This window comes from Polychytrium aggregatum (genome assembly GCF_025602895.1).
Source record: "Polychytrium aggregatum strain JEL109 chromosome Unknown BJ171scaffold_1, whole genome shotgun sequence".
NCBI lineage: Eukaryota > Fungi > Chytridiomycota > Chytridiomycetes > Polychytriales > Polychytrium > Polychytrium aggregatum.
Genome location: NW_026516203.1, coordinates 1358196 through 1372430, shown reverse-complemented (window position 1 = coordinate 1372430; position 14235 = coordinate 1358196). Strand labels below are relative to the sequence as shown.

At 54.9% G+C, this 14235-nt stretch overlaps 2 protein-coding genes across 2 annotated transcripts; one reads left to right on the top strand and one right to left on the bottom strand.

Annotated features, from left to right (window-relative positions):
* Nucleotides 1-182: 182 nt before the first annotated feature.
* Nucleotides 183-9271, top strand: BJ171DRAFT_485419 (uncharacterized protein). The gene is made up of 6 exons (XM_053109103.1): nt 183-682; nt 843-3465; nt 3762-4878; nt 4976-5034; nt 5167-5805; nt 6006-9271. The coding sequence occupies exons 1-6, from the start codon at nt 229-231 to the stop codon at nt 9193-9195; spliced, it is 8082 nt and encodes a 2693-aa protein (XP_052971947.1). The 5' UTR covers nt 183-228; the 3' UTR covers nt 9196-9271.
* A 909-nt stretch (nt 9272-10180) lies between these two features.
* On the bottom strand, nt 10181-14111 carry BJ171DRAFT_418331 (P-loop containing nucleoside triphosphate hydrolase protein; the record flags this gene model as incomplete). The annotated part of the gene is made up of 5 exons (XM_053107339.1): nt 10181-11291; nt 11440-11546; nt 11740-12028; nt 12149-12350; nt 12524-14111. The coding sequence occupies 5 exons, from the start codon at nt 14109-14111 to the stop codon at nt 10181-10183; spliced, it is 3297 nt and encodes a 1098-aa protein (XP_052971946.1).
* Nucleotides 14112-14235: the final 124 nt, after the last annotated feature.

Below are 14235 nucleotides of genomic sequence, written 5' to 3'. Positions count from 1 at the left end.
GCGGGCTTGGGGCGTCAGGCCACATTTTTGCACCGTCGCACTGTCGCACTGCCCAGGAGGCTGGACGCCTGTGGCGCAGGGTCGCTCGCTCTCACATGACGGGATGTCCGAACCCCGCCACGGCATGCCTGCCATTGGCCGAGGCCCTTGTGCCTCTGCCTCCTCTGCCTCCTCTGCCTCCGCTCGCCCGTCCATCAAGTTCGCTGCGTCCTCTATTGTTTGTCCATCATGGAAGAGCAGCTGGTTCGCCACAAGAAGCCCAAGAAAAAATCACGACCTCTGCCTCGCCATTCTCGACCCGACGATGCGTCGACCTCCAGCCCCATCCAAGTTCTGCCCAGTCCAACGCTCGATGACTTTGCCTCGTCCTCGGATGGCAAGCAGCACCCCCAGACAACCACCCAGAGCATTCTTTTGCAGTCTCCCGAGATGCATGTCGACTTTTCGTCGCTGCGTGAGCTGGCTGGGCCCTCTCATATCCCCCGCATGGAGCCCGGCCGTCCTGAGCCACAGCTGTATCCTGCTCTCGGTGAAGCAGTGGCCGGCGGGCTTCCCGAACAGTTCCATGAGTCCACAGCTCCATCCGCACCGTCAGCCCCGCAACTGGAGTCCAGTCCGTATGTTCTTCAAAGCTACCCCCTTTCGACTTTGCCCGAAATCGAGCAACTGAACCTGCGTGCCGGTAAGATCAATCCTTGCCCATCTCTCAACCCCCCCCCAATGACGCTCTATTTGAATGAGAATGTAGAGCGATAGGTGGCCTCCTTGCTGTGCAAGACAAAATTTGATGTTGCTCATCACCACGAGCCGTGTGCCATCGTCTATCCCGCTTGATTTCATAGTCTGTGACGGAGATACCGAGAACGACCATTCCGCCTGGGCCATCGTGGATGACGCTCCCTTTGCACACGACAATGTCTTTGTCTCGGCCCATCAGTATCCTTCGGCCCCGCAGCTCTTTGAAGACGACTATGAGGTCGACTTTGCACAGTACAGCCAGACGCATCGCGAGCGAGTCAGCCTCGAAAATGCAGATATCTTCAAAGACTACCTCGAGCCTGTTGCTGAAGATGTACTCAACAAACTCTATATTAACGAGCCACTCCGACAGCACCAAGCGCTGGTGGACCACTTCCGCGCTCAACGGGCAAACCTCCCCGCGGATGAGTTTTACGAACATTTGTGTCAGTACGAGCGAGCTTCTGTAGAGTCACAGAAGAGCATGATCCAGATCAAGGCACTGAATGACACAGCAAACAGCACTAGCTCACGCATCTGGAGCCTCAAGAAGCATTCGGAGGGCATCGAGCGAGTTTGCGTCGACGGCGTCAAGCTCATGCACAACTTCACCTCCGAGGTTGCTATCTTCAGCGACACTGCCGCCACCCAGCTCCAGGACACACTTGACAGCCTCCGGCAGGAAATCCACAGCAACTGTATACGCGTGTGCTTTGATGCCAAATTGTCTCGCCTCTGGATCCAGAATTTCATTGACGAATTTCTGACCGAAAGCCCGCTGTTTTCGCTTGTTGGCGATGGCTCGTCAGCGACAGCGTCGATGGACTCGAATCTGGACAAGGGATCTCGAGGAGGTCTGGGTGACGTGTCAACAGAAGCATTCGACGAGCAAGTAGGCACTTTGAAGCACTACCTCGACGTCCTCTTTGATTTTGAAGTGCGGATGCACGCTGCGCATCTTGGCAGTCATGCTGCCGACAAGCATGTCCCCACTGCCCTCGCCAGTCCACAGCCCGACGACGAATCTCGTGCCAATTACTCCACGTTTCTGAAAGACGTGCGCGGATGGATCACCCACATTGTCGGTGCGTTGCTACGGGTCGCCCGCCCGATCGATCACCGATTCCTGCTGCTTCACGCCCTCCGCTGCAAGGGCGTTGGGCAGTGGGGCGCCGGCTTCATCCAATGGCACATTCCCACCCCCTGGATCGACGATTATTGGGATAACTACCTTGCAACGCTCTATGGGTTCCTGGGCCCCGTGGAGGAGCTCGAGGAGCAGCGGCAGACACACGAATTGGAGGAGTTCCAGTTTATCCAGAAACTCAAGAAACTCGAAGAATCCGACTGGGTAGTAGTCATCCAGAGTGAATACGACCCGGATGCTCCGCGGTTTCTTGTCACCAATCTCTCCGAAGACGACTATCTCTCGCTCCTCCATCAGTTCAAGATTTGCGAGTTCTATTCGGTTTTTGTGCAGACCTGTCTCGGCCGCTATCTCTCCGATGTCGATGCGAACTTGCCCTCGGCGAGCTCTCACCTGATGCGTCTCTTTGCTGTCTCGAATCGCTACATGATCATCCTCACCCGCGGGTTTCAGATCTTTCCATACCGGCGGTTTCCGAAGATGGTCCAGACGCTCGGTCAAATCATCGCACAGTCAACCCACATTCTCGGCAAGGCCATTTCCGACACATTTTGTTCCTCGGAGAAAGCCCTCAACGCGGCCCCATTCCTTCACACGCTCAGCCTGGTCGGCCCCGAATATGTGTCCAGCGTCCAGTCGGAAGTCGATGGGTTCTTTTCCCGCGCTGCTTGCCATTTGCTCAGCGCTGCCGGAACAGGAGTCTGGCAAAATTTGTCGAGCCTGTCATTTGACTACGTTTCTGCTCAAGCCAAGTGGGTTCTGATCTCTGGAATTGTCGATGGGACGTTGTTCTCGGGGGGCAAGCTCACTCACAAATCCAAAGAGGATCTCTTCGCGATCCTTAGAGATACCGACATCGATAGCCTTGCCATCAGCTCCAAAATCCTCGACAACATCAACGAAGCTTGCTCCCTCCTGGCTGTCATAACCAACATTGTCTTGACACCCTTGAGCTCGACAGAGGAGCGGTCCTTGGCAGCTGTGCCTGGACTCGAGGTGTCCTTCCGAGAGCTGTCCAGCGTTGCCGTCTTTTTGATATATCGCCTGCTCTGCCAGAGTCACTTTCCTGATGACCTAGTGGAATATTCGCTGGATTTATTGGCACGAATATGCACTGTATTCCCGGTCCATATATCCGCCATCCTGCAGTGGACTCGGAGCGATCCCATGGAACTCGGCTGCGACAGTTTGGTTCTATTCCGGCGGCTACCAGTGCATCTCTGGAAGCCCTCACTCCTTGAAGTCGAAATTCTCTGCGAGATGCTCAAGGACCCAGTCGGAGGTATCAAGTTCGATATAGCTCGGCACTGCCTCGACCACCTAGACTGGGAAGAGTCTCGAGGATCCCCTGCCGATGTGCAGCTTGCTATCCCTCGATCCTGCCACCGGCATGTTGCTTTGGCGATAGGAAACCTATGCCTCGACCATGAGAGTATGAAAGCTTCGAAGAGTGGGCTGATTTCGGCCACGACTGTGGTGGCGACAACGGTCGCATCCACCGTCAGCACCTTTGCGCCTATTCCGTCCGCACTGGCACAACTGATTCCTGGACGTGCGATCGACTTTGTGGCATGGTGCTGGTGAGTCGTTAGGGTTGTGAGGAGCTTCGGGCCACAGCTTATCAAACGCAATCCCTTGGTATTCAAGCCCATGGAAGCTGCATTGCTCTTTCCTTTGGACGTTGTCCTCGGTGATACCGCATCGTAGCCCCTATTTTATGAACCATACGGTCCATTACGAGCAGAATTGTGGCACGAAAACGCAAGCCCACTCGCAGCTCCATCCATACCATTCCTATTTTCATTTACCAAGCTGCTTTTGATACCACTGTTCGTAACTCACGTTTCCATTTCCTGTGATTTCCGCCTGGATGCAGGGAAACGATTCAAAGGCTCAAGATCTACCAGAAGCCCATATCGCACAGCACATATGCTCTGGAGTCTGTGGCACCAGGCGAGCGGCCATTTGAGCCTCTCAACTCGCCCTCGTTAGCAACTCTTCGCGGCGCCATGAAAACCAACTCGCTTGCCGCTTACATCGTCCTCATGATCTCCGAGCTTGGGCATCACTACGACGAGTTTCGGCGAGAAGGATGGCCCTTACTCGACCTCGTTGTCGAACACGGCCGCCCCGAAGCTGTTGTTGATGTGGTGAATTGTCTGTTCGATACGTTTTATTCCACCCACGGGCCCAGTATCACGACAGACGAATCCTTTATTCGGTTCTTTGGTGGCACCAGCCGTACCCAGGGCTTCTTCCGTCAGCGCTTAGAACTCAAAGCCCCACGAGAAACGACGCGGTATCCGCTGATACCTGCTGAGGCACTGACCGACTTTGATGCCGACGTCTACAAGCTGCTTACCCAACATTTCGGGATCTTGATTCCTCCAGGGGTCGATAGCTTTTTTGGAGATGCCGAAACAACTCTTCGGTGTGTCTACGTCTGGGTCATGGCGGTCTTTGCTGATCCAGAGTGGTATACCAGTCGCAGCTCGTGCCGCTTCCTGGACATGATCTGCGAAGTAGCCTTCGCATATCGGTACGACAGCATTGTACGGCCTATGCTAGCTGAGGAGTACGGCCGGGTGGTCAAGCAACATCTCCAGCTCAAAAGCAGCAGCACGGCGGCCTCGTTTGCCAATCCCGTCGGGTCGGCATACAATTTTGCCTCGGCTGCAGTCGAGTCGCTCTACGCTTCGTATCCAAGTTTGCTTTCTGACAAGAGCGGATGGAGCTTGACTGGTAGCCCCAGCGGTATCGACCGTGACTGCATGTGGCTCTCGTTCCAGGCTCTCATGGTCGAAACGCTGCATGAAGCTCCCGCGCGTGAGCAGCTTGGACAACTCTTGTCCCGCGATATCCAGATCCCTATTTCGAGCGCCATCAGCAATCTTGCCCTCAAGAGGCCACTCTCAGGCTTCTTGATCTTCAAGTGGATCGATTCGGCCCTGGAGGCCCCTATGGAGCATCCGCTCACTCCGCTCTATTGGCAGGTAAGCATGCCATGCAGCGTGGCGTGTGCTATCGGCATACCGAGTCGCTGGCCGCAGCAGCAGACGTATTAGTGATTCACATGGCACTTTCTTCCAGGTTTTCTTTTCACTGTACTTCCAAAAGAGCACGGCGCCCACAAATCAGATGAATGCACGGTAAGATAGGCTCCGTTGAATATCTGCGCTGCGGTCCAGATCCAAGCCCGCCCTTTGTTCGGGTCGCTTGAGTCAGCTTGGACAGATGTGGGACCTGGTCTTGATTGTCGATGCTCTGGTTTATGGCACAAGATTCGGATTTAGGTTTCTTGTTGACCGCAAAGATCTGCTCGATCGAGCGGAGACGAGGCTGGCAAGGTGCTCCCAGTATCACTCCGACAAGATCATCAAGCGTGAGCCCGCCGGAGCCCTTGACGACCGAGACGGTCTGGACTACTACTCAACGCTATTATCGAAGCTCTACAACGCCATGTGTCTGTGGATACGCGACAGTCGGCTGGTGACTGTTAGCATTGCGCTGGAGCATCTCTCTGATCGGTACTTTCCCGAAAGACTCAACGACGTTCTGGAAGGCAACGCCTTGCAGTCCGACCAATATCTATGGTCCGACTTGGTTCCCACAGGGCACTTGCAATCCCACCTCAAGGCCTTGGTTCAGTCCAGACTCTTCTCTCCCAGGGTCACCCACCGTGTCACCTCATTCGAATCCATCAGGGAGCGGTCCCAATCTGCGCCGGACGACGAGGCCCGGGCTGTTCAGAGCCAGCCCCAGCCGTCGCCAGTATATGTCTCACGACCCCCGCTCGTCCCCACCCTCAGCAAGCTCGACATTCCAGCTATCGAGACGATCTTCCGGGTCGACACCAAGACCCTGACTGCCAAGGCAAGGGCCTTCCACGTGTTCGTCGAAAGCCATGCCCAGGTTGACAGGTCCGTGGATGCTCGAGGTTGAGCAAATCGATACTGGTGCGGTCGTGCGTTGTCTACGACACGTACGGCCCCGGTCTCGAATGGCTGGCAAACACTGCAATATTCGCGAGCCTCCACGTTGTTGCACCATTTCAAAGAATCTTATCGCTGGGCCTGGGGCAATCAACAGTACTGATTTGTGTCGTGGTTCATTTCCATAGGGATTATATGTCGCAGCTTCCCAGGCTGTACATCAACGAAACAAAATCCGGCCGCGTCGAGAAGAAGTGCAGTCCCAAGTGCAGCCGCGCGATTACATTCGAGTACAGGTACCAAGAAGTCCGTTTGATCGCCGACGTACGCCGTTTCCTCAAAGAAAACCGAGCACACTCGGAAAGCTTCGTCAATGTCGAACCGTTCATCGACCCAGCGCTTTGTGTCATGTGTCTCAAAGTCCTCCGCGCAGTCGATTGGCTCAATCGTGCCGGTGACAAGTCAGCAGAAACACGAGTCCATTCTGCTGCGATTGCGATCTTCTACGCGGTCCTGGAGCTCTTGGATCAAGAGATGGCACAGATCTATCCTCCGGCTCGTCGCATTCTTGAAATAGCTGTTGCGTCGCTCGGCCAGAGGTACATCAGGAACTCCGCCGAGGAGACCGAACATCTATTTGCCATCATTCTCGGAGGAACAAACGTCGAGTTGCTTGCCTCGATCTTTAACCCAGCCATTTCGGCTGCCAAGTTTGTCGAAATGTATGCCGCTTTGATGGCACACGAGGAAGCCCCAGGCCAAAGTTCTCCAAACCGCGCAGTACTCGCTCGCTTTGTGATCAAGGACTGGCTGGCGCTTGAGCCTCCACCGTCCGCCGAGGATATCGGGCGCTTCCTTCAGTCGCTGGTTGAGTCACTCCGGCTGGAGTATCCCGCAAATCCTCCTCAGCGAACAACGATTCAAGGGACAGCGACGCATCAGGTCCCCCCGCCAGCCGAGTCTGCCATGCCTGCTCAAATCGTGCCAACTTTTGCTGTCAACCTTCTCCAACGATACATCGGCTCTATGTCAACCGCTCCTGGACTCACACATCCATCTGTCCAGATACCGCCGAATCAAATCAGTACTGCCGGACACATCAAAAACTCGGAGCTGCATCGACAACACACGCAGCTGCTCAAAGATCTGCTGGTCAGCGAATTCGACGTCAGTGCAAGCGACGCAATCGTCCTGGCCCTCCACCACATTATCAAATCCAACTTGAGCACCGAGGTCCTCGATGTTCTCAAGGACATTGTACAAGAGGCCAAAGGTCAAAAAAAATCTGCACCGAAAACACCTCCGGGCATGCGAGTGCAGCTCTCCGGTGCTTGGCTCCTCAACTTCCTCAGATGTCTCGAGGAAGAGTTTGTGAGCCAACGAGAATGCCTCGCAAATCTCACCCTGGACACGGTCGAGCCGATATTGGAGTTTATCGGCGCCCTGCTGTCGTCGGATCTATTGTTTGCTCAGGCTTCCAATACCGACCTTGAACAGCTCCTGGATGCCGTTGAGGCAATGCTCCTTCCGTGGATAGGCTTGTGCTCGACCCGGGAGAAGGGGCTTATCTATCAACCAGAGCCGCCGCCACACCAAGAAGCTGCGGTTGTCCAGAGGGTCATTTCCTTCTGGATCGCGACGACAGAGAGCATTTGTCGCCGGGGGAAGCTCCATTTTCCGGCTGACGTCTATTTGTGGAGATTTTTCGGGGCCCTGATCGAGTCCAGTGTGCCCGCGATTCTCACACACGAGTTTGTTGAACAACTATTGCGGCGAGCTTGGACGCGATTCCACTTCGACGATAGTGTCGTGATGCAAGCCAGCCGCTGGAGCGCCTCTGGCAAGCTCACCGTTGAAATCCAGCGTCTAGTCTCGAAGATGATGCAGGAAAGCATCTGGATCATGGGCGAGCAAATGAGCCAAGTTGGACCCGAACCAAACCATCTGCCGCACTTCGTCCCGCTTGCTCTCAGTCTAATCAAGGATAGCGAGGATGTCTATGTCTGCACCAGCGACCGCGAGCAGTTTTACAGCACCATGAAAGCACGATTCCTCGAAGATTTCGACTGGCGGACCGGCTTCGACGCCCTCAAAATGGGCCAAGTCATCGCGCTGCTGTCACCAAGCTGGGGCTGTGCCCTCGAAAGCTCCACCTCCACGACTGCTTCCGCGCTGTCGATGACCCTCTTGGTGCTGCGATACATGGCCGGATGGAGAGCTCGCACGAACGATACCGACACTTTTACCGACAGTCACGAGCGACTCTGCCTCTATGTCGAATATGTCATGGGGCTTCTGACTCGGCAGATACAGAGTGAGGCGCAAGAAGTCCGGATTGCAAACTTTTCGGACACGCAAATCGCCGCGATCATTGTGGAACTCGCTGTCCTCATCGAGGATGGTCACATTCTCTGTGGCTCTGAAGCGCAAGGCTTTGCCGTTAGTCACTTCACGGCAGCGGTTTGTCGCTTGCTCAACGACACCCACCGTGGCAGCAGTGCGTTCATGCAGGTCTGGAAGGGATTTATCATGGCCGGCAAGCAAACCTACCATGCAAACATCATGATTTCTGTTTCATGCCACCATCTTGCCTCGGCCGAGCACCTGTCGCTCTTCGTGGAATCAAGTATCGAACGCCACTTATCGCTCTACGGTAGCTCCCACGAGTGGGACACGATTATGGCCGCACTGGTCGTCCCAGAGATTGACGAGGATCTGTTTGTGCGGTACTGCCTGAGCCATGCGCTTGTGCTCACGCTCTATGCATACGCCCTTCAGAAGCTCAAGCAGTGTGGTGACAACATCGACCTCAAGATCATCATTGGCGAGCAAATCGGCAACTGGATTGCGGCGATCAAAATGGAGGCGGTCGACGATCCGGCAGCTGACGGAAAGATGCTGCTTGTCGTTCAGCTATTTGTCGACATCCTGACGCTGGAGCTTTCGTCCATGACTGTACCGGAGAACCACTCCCGGCTGCGGTCGCAGCTCGTCAGTGTTGCCGATGTGATGCTTGGCTGGAGTGAAGATCGCGCCAGCCAAGGCTTGTGGGCAACGCTCGGCTTCGGTCCCAAATCCAGATTGTCGATCGAGTTCCGTTTCTTCTCAAAGGCTCTCTCCACATTCATTGCCACGCGACTCTTCCGCCACGATGACGGCGACTCTGTAGAGACCTTTAGTGAACCGCAACTTCGGATGATCGAGACGTTCGATGCGCTCTCCAAGAACCGAGAATACGAGCGTGTGCATGGATGGATCAAGCCCACGACCGATTTCCTGCTGGATCCGCAAAATCGCCTGGGCACCCTTTCGGCGTTTGTGACAAGGATGAGCGGTCTTTTCCCGAGCTATGGTTTGGTCGTGTACTCTCGCATCTAAGCTCGCAAGAATTACTGAATAACAAAAGACCAGGGTCCTAGGTAGCCAAAGCGGCGCCTCGCCATTGCCTCATCATTGCTGCCATCATGGATGGTGACCCACAGACGCCCACGCCTCTGCTCTGAGATGAAGGGAATTGTTGCTTCGGGTGGTGATGAATCTGCTGAAGCGCCCCATGTGCAGAGGTCAGTGGACAAAGGCGATTGTAGCCTGTGACGGATGAACTGGCTGAACACCTGTGTATTCAAGATCCAGATTGTAGCGACCTGTGACGATGGTCGGTACGCCGCGATCTGATCCGTAAATGCCGTGGACTCAGTAATCGCTGTCGTAGTCGCTGCCTGGGTTGGTGGTGGCAGTAGTGGTGCCGCCGGCTCTGGACAGCCCTCCGGCCAGGAGCGAGCCGAGTTTGGTTCCAAGCACTTGGTTGACCTTGCAAGTGTCGCCCACAAACCTAACAGGTGGCCACTCGGATCTGAGCAGGTTGTGGGCATCCGCTGGCGTCCACAACAGGAATGAATCGAGCATGAACTTTGGGGTGGTTTTCCTAAAAGCAACAACGCCGTCAGCATCGAGAACTCCTCCGCTGCTCTGCTTTGACTGCGCCCTTTGAGAGCCATGCCGGGATTGCAGTGATCGTCACAGCGACGGTCCGCAAACCTACCATTTCCTAATCAAAGTCGCTTTGGATACAACCTTGGAGCCTGCGAGCGTCTCAAGGAGCTGTCGAACCTTGCCACTCGATTTGGACCATGACTTGGTGATCGTTGCTGGCCTTGACGTCAGGAACGGCTAAGATAGTGGGCGCGAGTCAGCTTATGTTGCAGCTATCGAGAGTTGCCATACCGACTTGATGGCGTTCCTCGGGCGTGTATTCGTCCGGGATCCCATTTTGCCGTCTGCTCTCCGCCGCATATACCCAAGTCTCTGGAAAGCGCGAACGAGCGTCGCGGCCAGTGTGGCAGGATGCAACCCCGTGCGCGATTCATACCTCCAGAATTTTGAAGCAATCTCTGGAGTTGCGCTCAAAGTCAAGGACCCCTTCGAGTAAAGCTTTGGCAAAATAGGCATATTTCAGCATCCCTTCCGGCAAATCGATCTCCCGGGTCGGCAGCATCCACAGTTTCGGGCCAAGCGTAGGAATGGCGAATCCGGCAATGCTATCCTTCTTGGGGTTGTATCTAGGCTCTGGATCATCAAGGATTCGCCCTGTGCTGCACAACGACGCGGGCATCATCCCTGCAATCCAGTTCTCTGCAACCGACGTGACGGATTTGATCCAGATTTTCTTCCGCGAGCCAGAAGGCACCGCTCCAAACTGCGCGACGAGACTGCCGTCGTTTCCGACCTTGGTTCCATCCATGCTGAGCGCGCCTCGTACGCCAACCAAGCCACTGGTATCGGCGCTGACTCGCTCTTCTTTGCCGACGATCTCGCCGTAGACGATCCACTTTGGAGCAGGCCGTTCGTTGTGCAGGCAGCTGCTTGGATGGATGACAAAAATTTCATCCTTTTCCGCCCACATTGTCTGGTAAACAGGAGAGGCATCTTTGGGGCCGCGGTAGCTCTCGTCTAGGCGCGCAACATGGTCTGGGAATGCCACCAACAGGATTTGTCGGACAAGCACTCCTTGTTTTGCAGTCGGTGGCGTCAATTTGCCAAGGCGCTCCATGGCTATGGCTGCAGGATAGAGTTCGGCTTCCGTAAGCGTGTCCTTGACAATGTTGCGGAGCTGCGACTGCAGTTTCAGCATTTCCTCCATGGCTTTGGGGCGAAGGAAGTAGTCTTGACAAAACTGGTGCGCTGCATGCTGGGACTTGCGTGCCTCACACGAGTACGCGCCAAAGGCGGCGAGGAGTCGAAGTATATCTGACGTCGGAGCGGCCCCCTCAAACATGTGTCTGGCCCGGAACCACTCGGCTCGCTTTGATGACTTGCGCGACTTTTCGTCTCCTTCGTCGGTATCGGCGGCGTCTTCGATTTCTTTCAGGATCTCGTCATCCATTACGAATGGATCGCCAACAGAAAGGCCCGACACGATAGCGATAACAAATCCAAGAATCGCCGGGTCTTTCTGTTGTGCAGCCACAACAATCCTGCAAGTTCCCGAAAATAGCATGGTGAGAAAACGCCGTCTTGAGGCGGAGATTGGCATTCGTATGCAATATCAACAGCAACTCGATCGGCGCTCGCGCTTGTCGCACGAGTATACCAGTCGCAGGCCATCACAGCGAGCCATCTTACATTTTTGCATATCTTGGCGAAACAGGGAACCGAGACGCGACCTTACCAAGTTCGGTGATCCTAGAGACGGCCCCCGATACTTCCAGTATGCCCAGATGCGTCAAAAGCTTCAGAGTAACGATGGAGTTATTTATCGCGCGCGAGCCATATATGCGGCACCCCCTTTGCTCTCCTTATCTAGACGCGAGACAAATGCACTGCAAATTCCAGTCCAACAGTGGGGCAGGGTCGAGTCATCACACCGACGACAATGCCCGAGAGTCTTTGCTTGTTTGGGAAAACAGAATGCGGCTGCCCTACATTTTCGCTGCGTTTGAGCTGGTCGCGCGACGGTATTGTCGGGAAAGGAAAGTTGACGACGTTTTGGATGCCCATGGCCTTCATCTGCAAGATCACATCTTCAATTGGTATCCTCAAGATTTCCGGCTTGGTAAACTTCTCAAAGTAGTTGGCAAACACGGCGGAGCTGAAGAGTCTGTAGCAGTGACCAGGACCTACACGGCCAGCACGACCAGCACGCTGGTCAGCCGAGGCCTGTGAGGTCCAGTGAATCTGGAACGTTTGAACACCAGTATGTATATCGTATCGTCTCTGCATCGCAAATCATGAGGAATGACCAAGTGAAATGTCAGAGTCGATGGCTGCATGGCTGTGTGCGGCGCTAACAGAGCAACGCTACAAGGTGCTGGGTCACCAGCGCTATCATCACAGGCGAGAGATAGTGACGCCTACTTCTTTGACCTTGCCGCAGTCAACGACATATCGCATGTTCGGAATAGTAAGCGATGTTTCCGCAACGTTTGTGGCAACCACAACCAGCCGTGCACCTTCTGGAGGCGGCTCAAACACCATCATCTGTGCCTTGGTGGAGAGCAGCGAATATAGCGGCAGCACATGGAGGGGCGCCTCGACTGCAGCGACGTGGAGAGCAACATGTGAGCGCGGGAAGTGATCAGATTCTCCAGGCCCGCGATACGTCGCAGCCGATATATAGCGTGGCTATAGGATCATCAAGCTCCTCCACTGCAGAGCTCGCTCGTGCATTAGTACGGCGTATTTCTGACAAAGTCTGCATAAGACAGACCTTTTTCGTCTCTAGCATCATTAGCTGCGTCGTCTGCGTCGTCTTCGCCGTCTTCGCCGGGGAGAACCTCGAGATCGCTTTCTTCATTGTCGCTTCCATCGTCGCTGTCGTAGACAAAGTCATCGTTGGCGAGATCGGTTGCATCGAGATCGGCTTCCTCGACTTCGTCCATCATTCCGTTTCCGCTGCCCTCCCCCTTTTCAGACATCTTGGTCCCTTCAAGGGCCGAGTCCGTCCGCAAATCTTTCTGAGGGAAGCGGTCGCGCAATTTCGTCACCAGCGACATGACTTCTCGCTGGCCGGTTAGAAAGACGAGCACACCGCCCTTTGGGAGCTTCGTGTGGATCTTGCATACCTTCTTGTACGCTTCGCTGACATAGTCCAGCTCTGGAGTCTTCTTGTTGTAGTGCACAGTTACCTTGTACTGCCGTCCGTCGACCTTGATGACCGGGGGTTTGGAAGGGCCAGGGAATAGACCCTTATTTTCGGTAAAATCTTCGACACGCAGCGTGGCACTCATAATCACGAGCTTGAGCGGGTCCACTCCCTTGATCTTGCCCGAATTCCGGATGGACACAATTCGGGTAAGCCATCCAATCAAGACGTCTGTTCCAACGGTTCGCTCGTGAGCTTCGTCGATAATGATGCATGAGTACTTCTTCAGCAGCAAGTCACCGGAGGGTCCGCGCTCCGAGGCACTTGAGCCTTCACTGTGGATGCCCAGGGCCCCGCTCAGCTCGCGCAGCAAAACGCCGTCCGTCATGAACTTGATTCTCGTTGAAGGCTTGACAGTGGTTGAGTCGTAACGGATCTGATATGCAACCTGGCCGCCGGTGAGCGACATTTCTTCGCCAACACGGCTGGCCATCGATACGGCAGCAACACGTCGCGGCTGGGTTATGCCGATCATACCCTTGAACTTGGGATGCTTGGGATCTCCGAAGCCGGCCTCATATAGGAACTGTGGAACTTGTGTTGTTTTTCCTGAACCTGTCTCGCCGCAGAGGATAGTTACGTCGTTCTCGTAGATGGACTCCATGATAGCTTGTTCTTCTCCGACGACCGGGAGACTGACACGGGCAATCTGCACAGCCTCGGGACGATCGATGGACACAAAGAAGCTCGGCCGAGAGGATTTTACAGATTTCGAGGGGGCTGGGTAGGATTTTTCAAGAGTCGATGCTGCACGGATCGCTTTGGCGACCTGTTCAGGCACGACAGGTAGAGATGATAGATTGGATGCAGTGACGCCTTGGCCTTTGTGAGACGTTGCTGTTTTGTTCCCATTCTCCACAGTGGAGGAATTGGGCTCGACATGACCGTCGCTGTCGCTGTCGCTGCCACTGTCGGCTCCGTTCAGGGCCGTGCGTTTGACCCCAGGCTTTTGCGAGACAGCTTTCGAGCGCTGTGTCGTCGGCAGTGGCTTGAAGACCAAGGGTCGCTTCAAGGCGCCACCAAATGCAGGCTTTAATGCCGCATCGGTCTTGACAAGCAAGTCTTTCGGCGCGCTTCCGGCATAGCCTTGTGCCTCGACCACCTGGACGCCTCGCTCCGAGTTGTCTGGCCGAGGCGTAAAATCCAGCGCCATTTCTGCATCCGAATCTTGATCGCCATCTGATTCTGAGTCCGTGGTTTGATCTGTTTTGGCTCGCTTTGGTCCAGTTGTCATGTTGGATGACTGCTCGTCCGATTCGGCAATCTCGTGCTCGACA

Excerpts from the sequence above, each read along its gene's own strand:
- BJ171DRAFT_485419 (XM_053109103.1), top strand. The coding sequence starts at position 229 with ATGGAAGAGCAGCTGGTTCGCCACAAGAAGCCCAAGAAAAAATCACGA. Across the intron at positions 5,035-5,166 it reads ACAAATCAGATGAATGCACG|ATTCGGATTTAGGTTTCTTG; the intron begins GTAAGATAGGCT and ends TTATGGCACAAG. Across the intron at positions 5,806-6,005 it reads AGCCATGCCCAGGTTGACAG|GGATTATATGTCGCAGCTTC; the intron begins GTCCGTGGATGC and ends TCATTTCCATAG.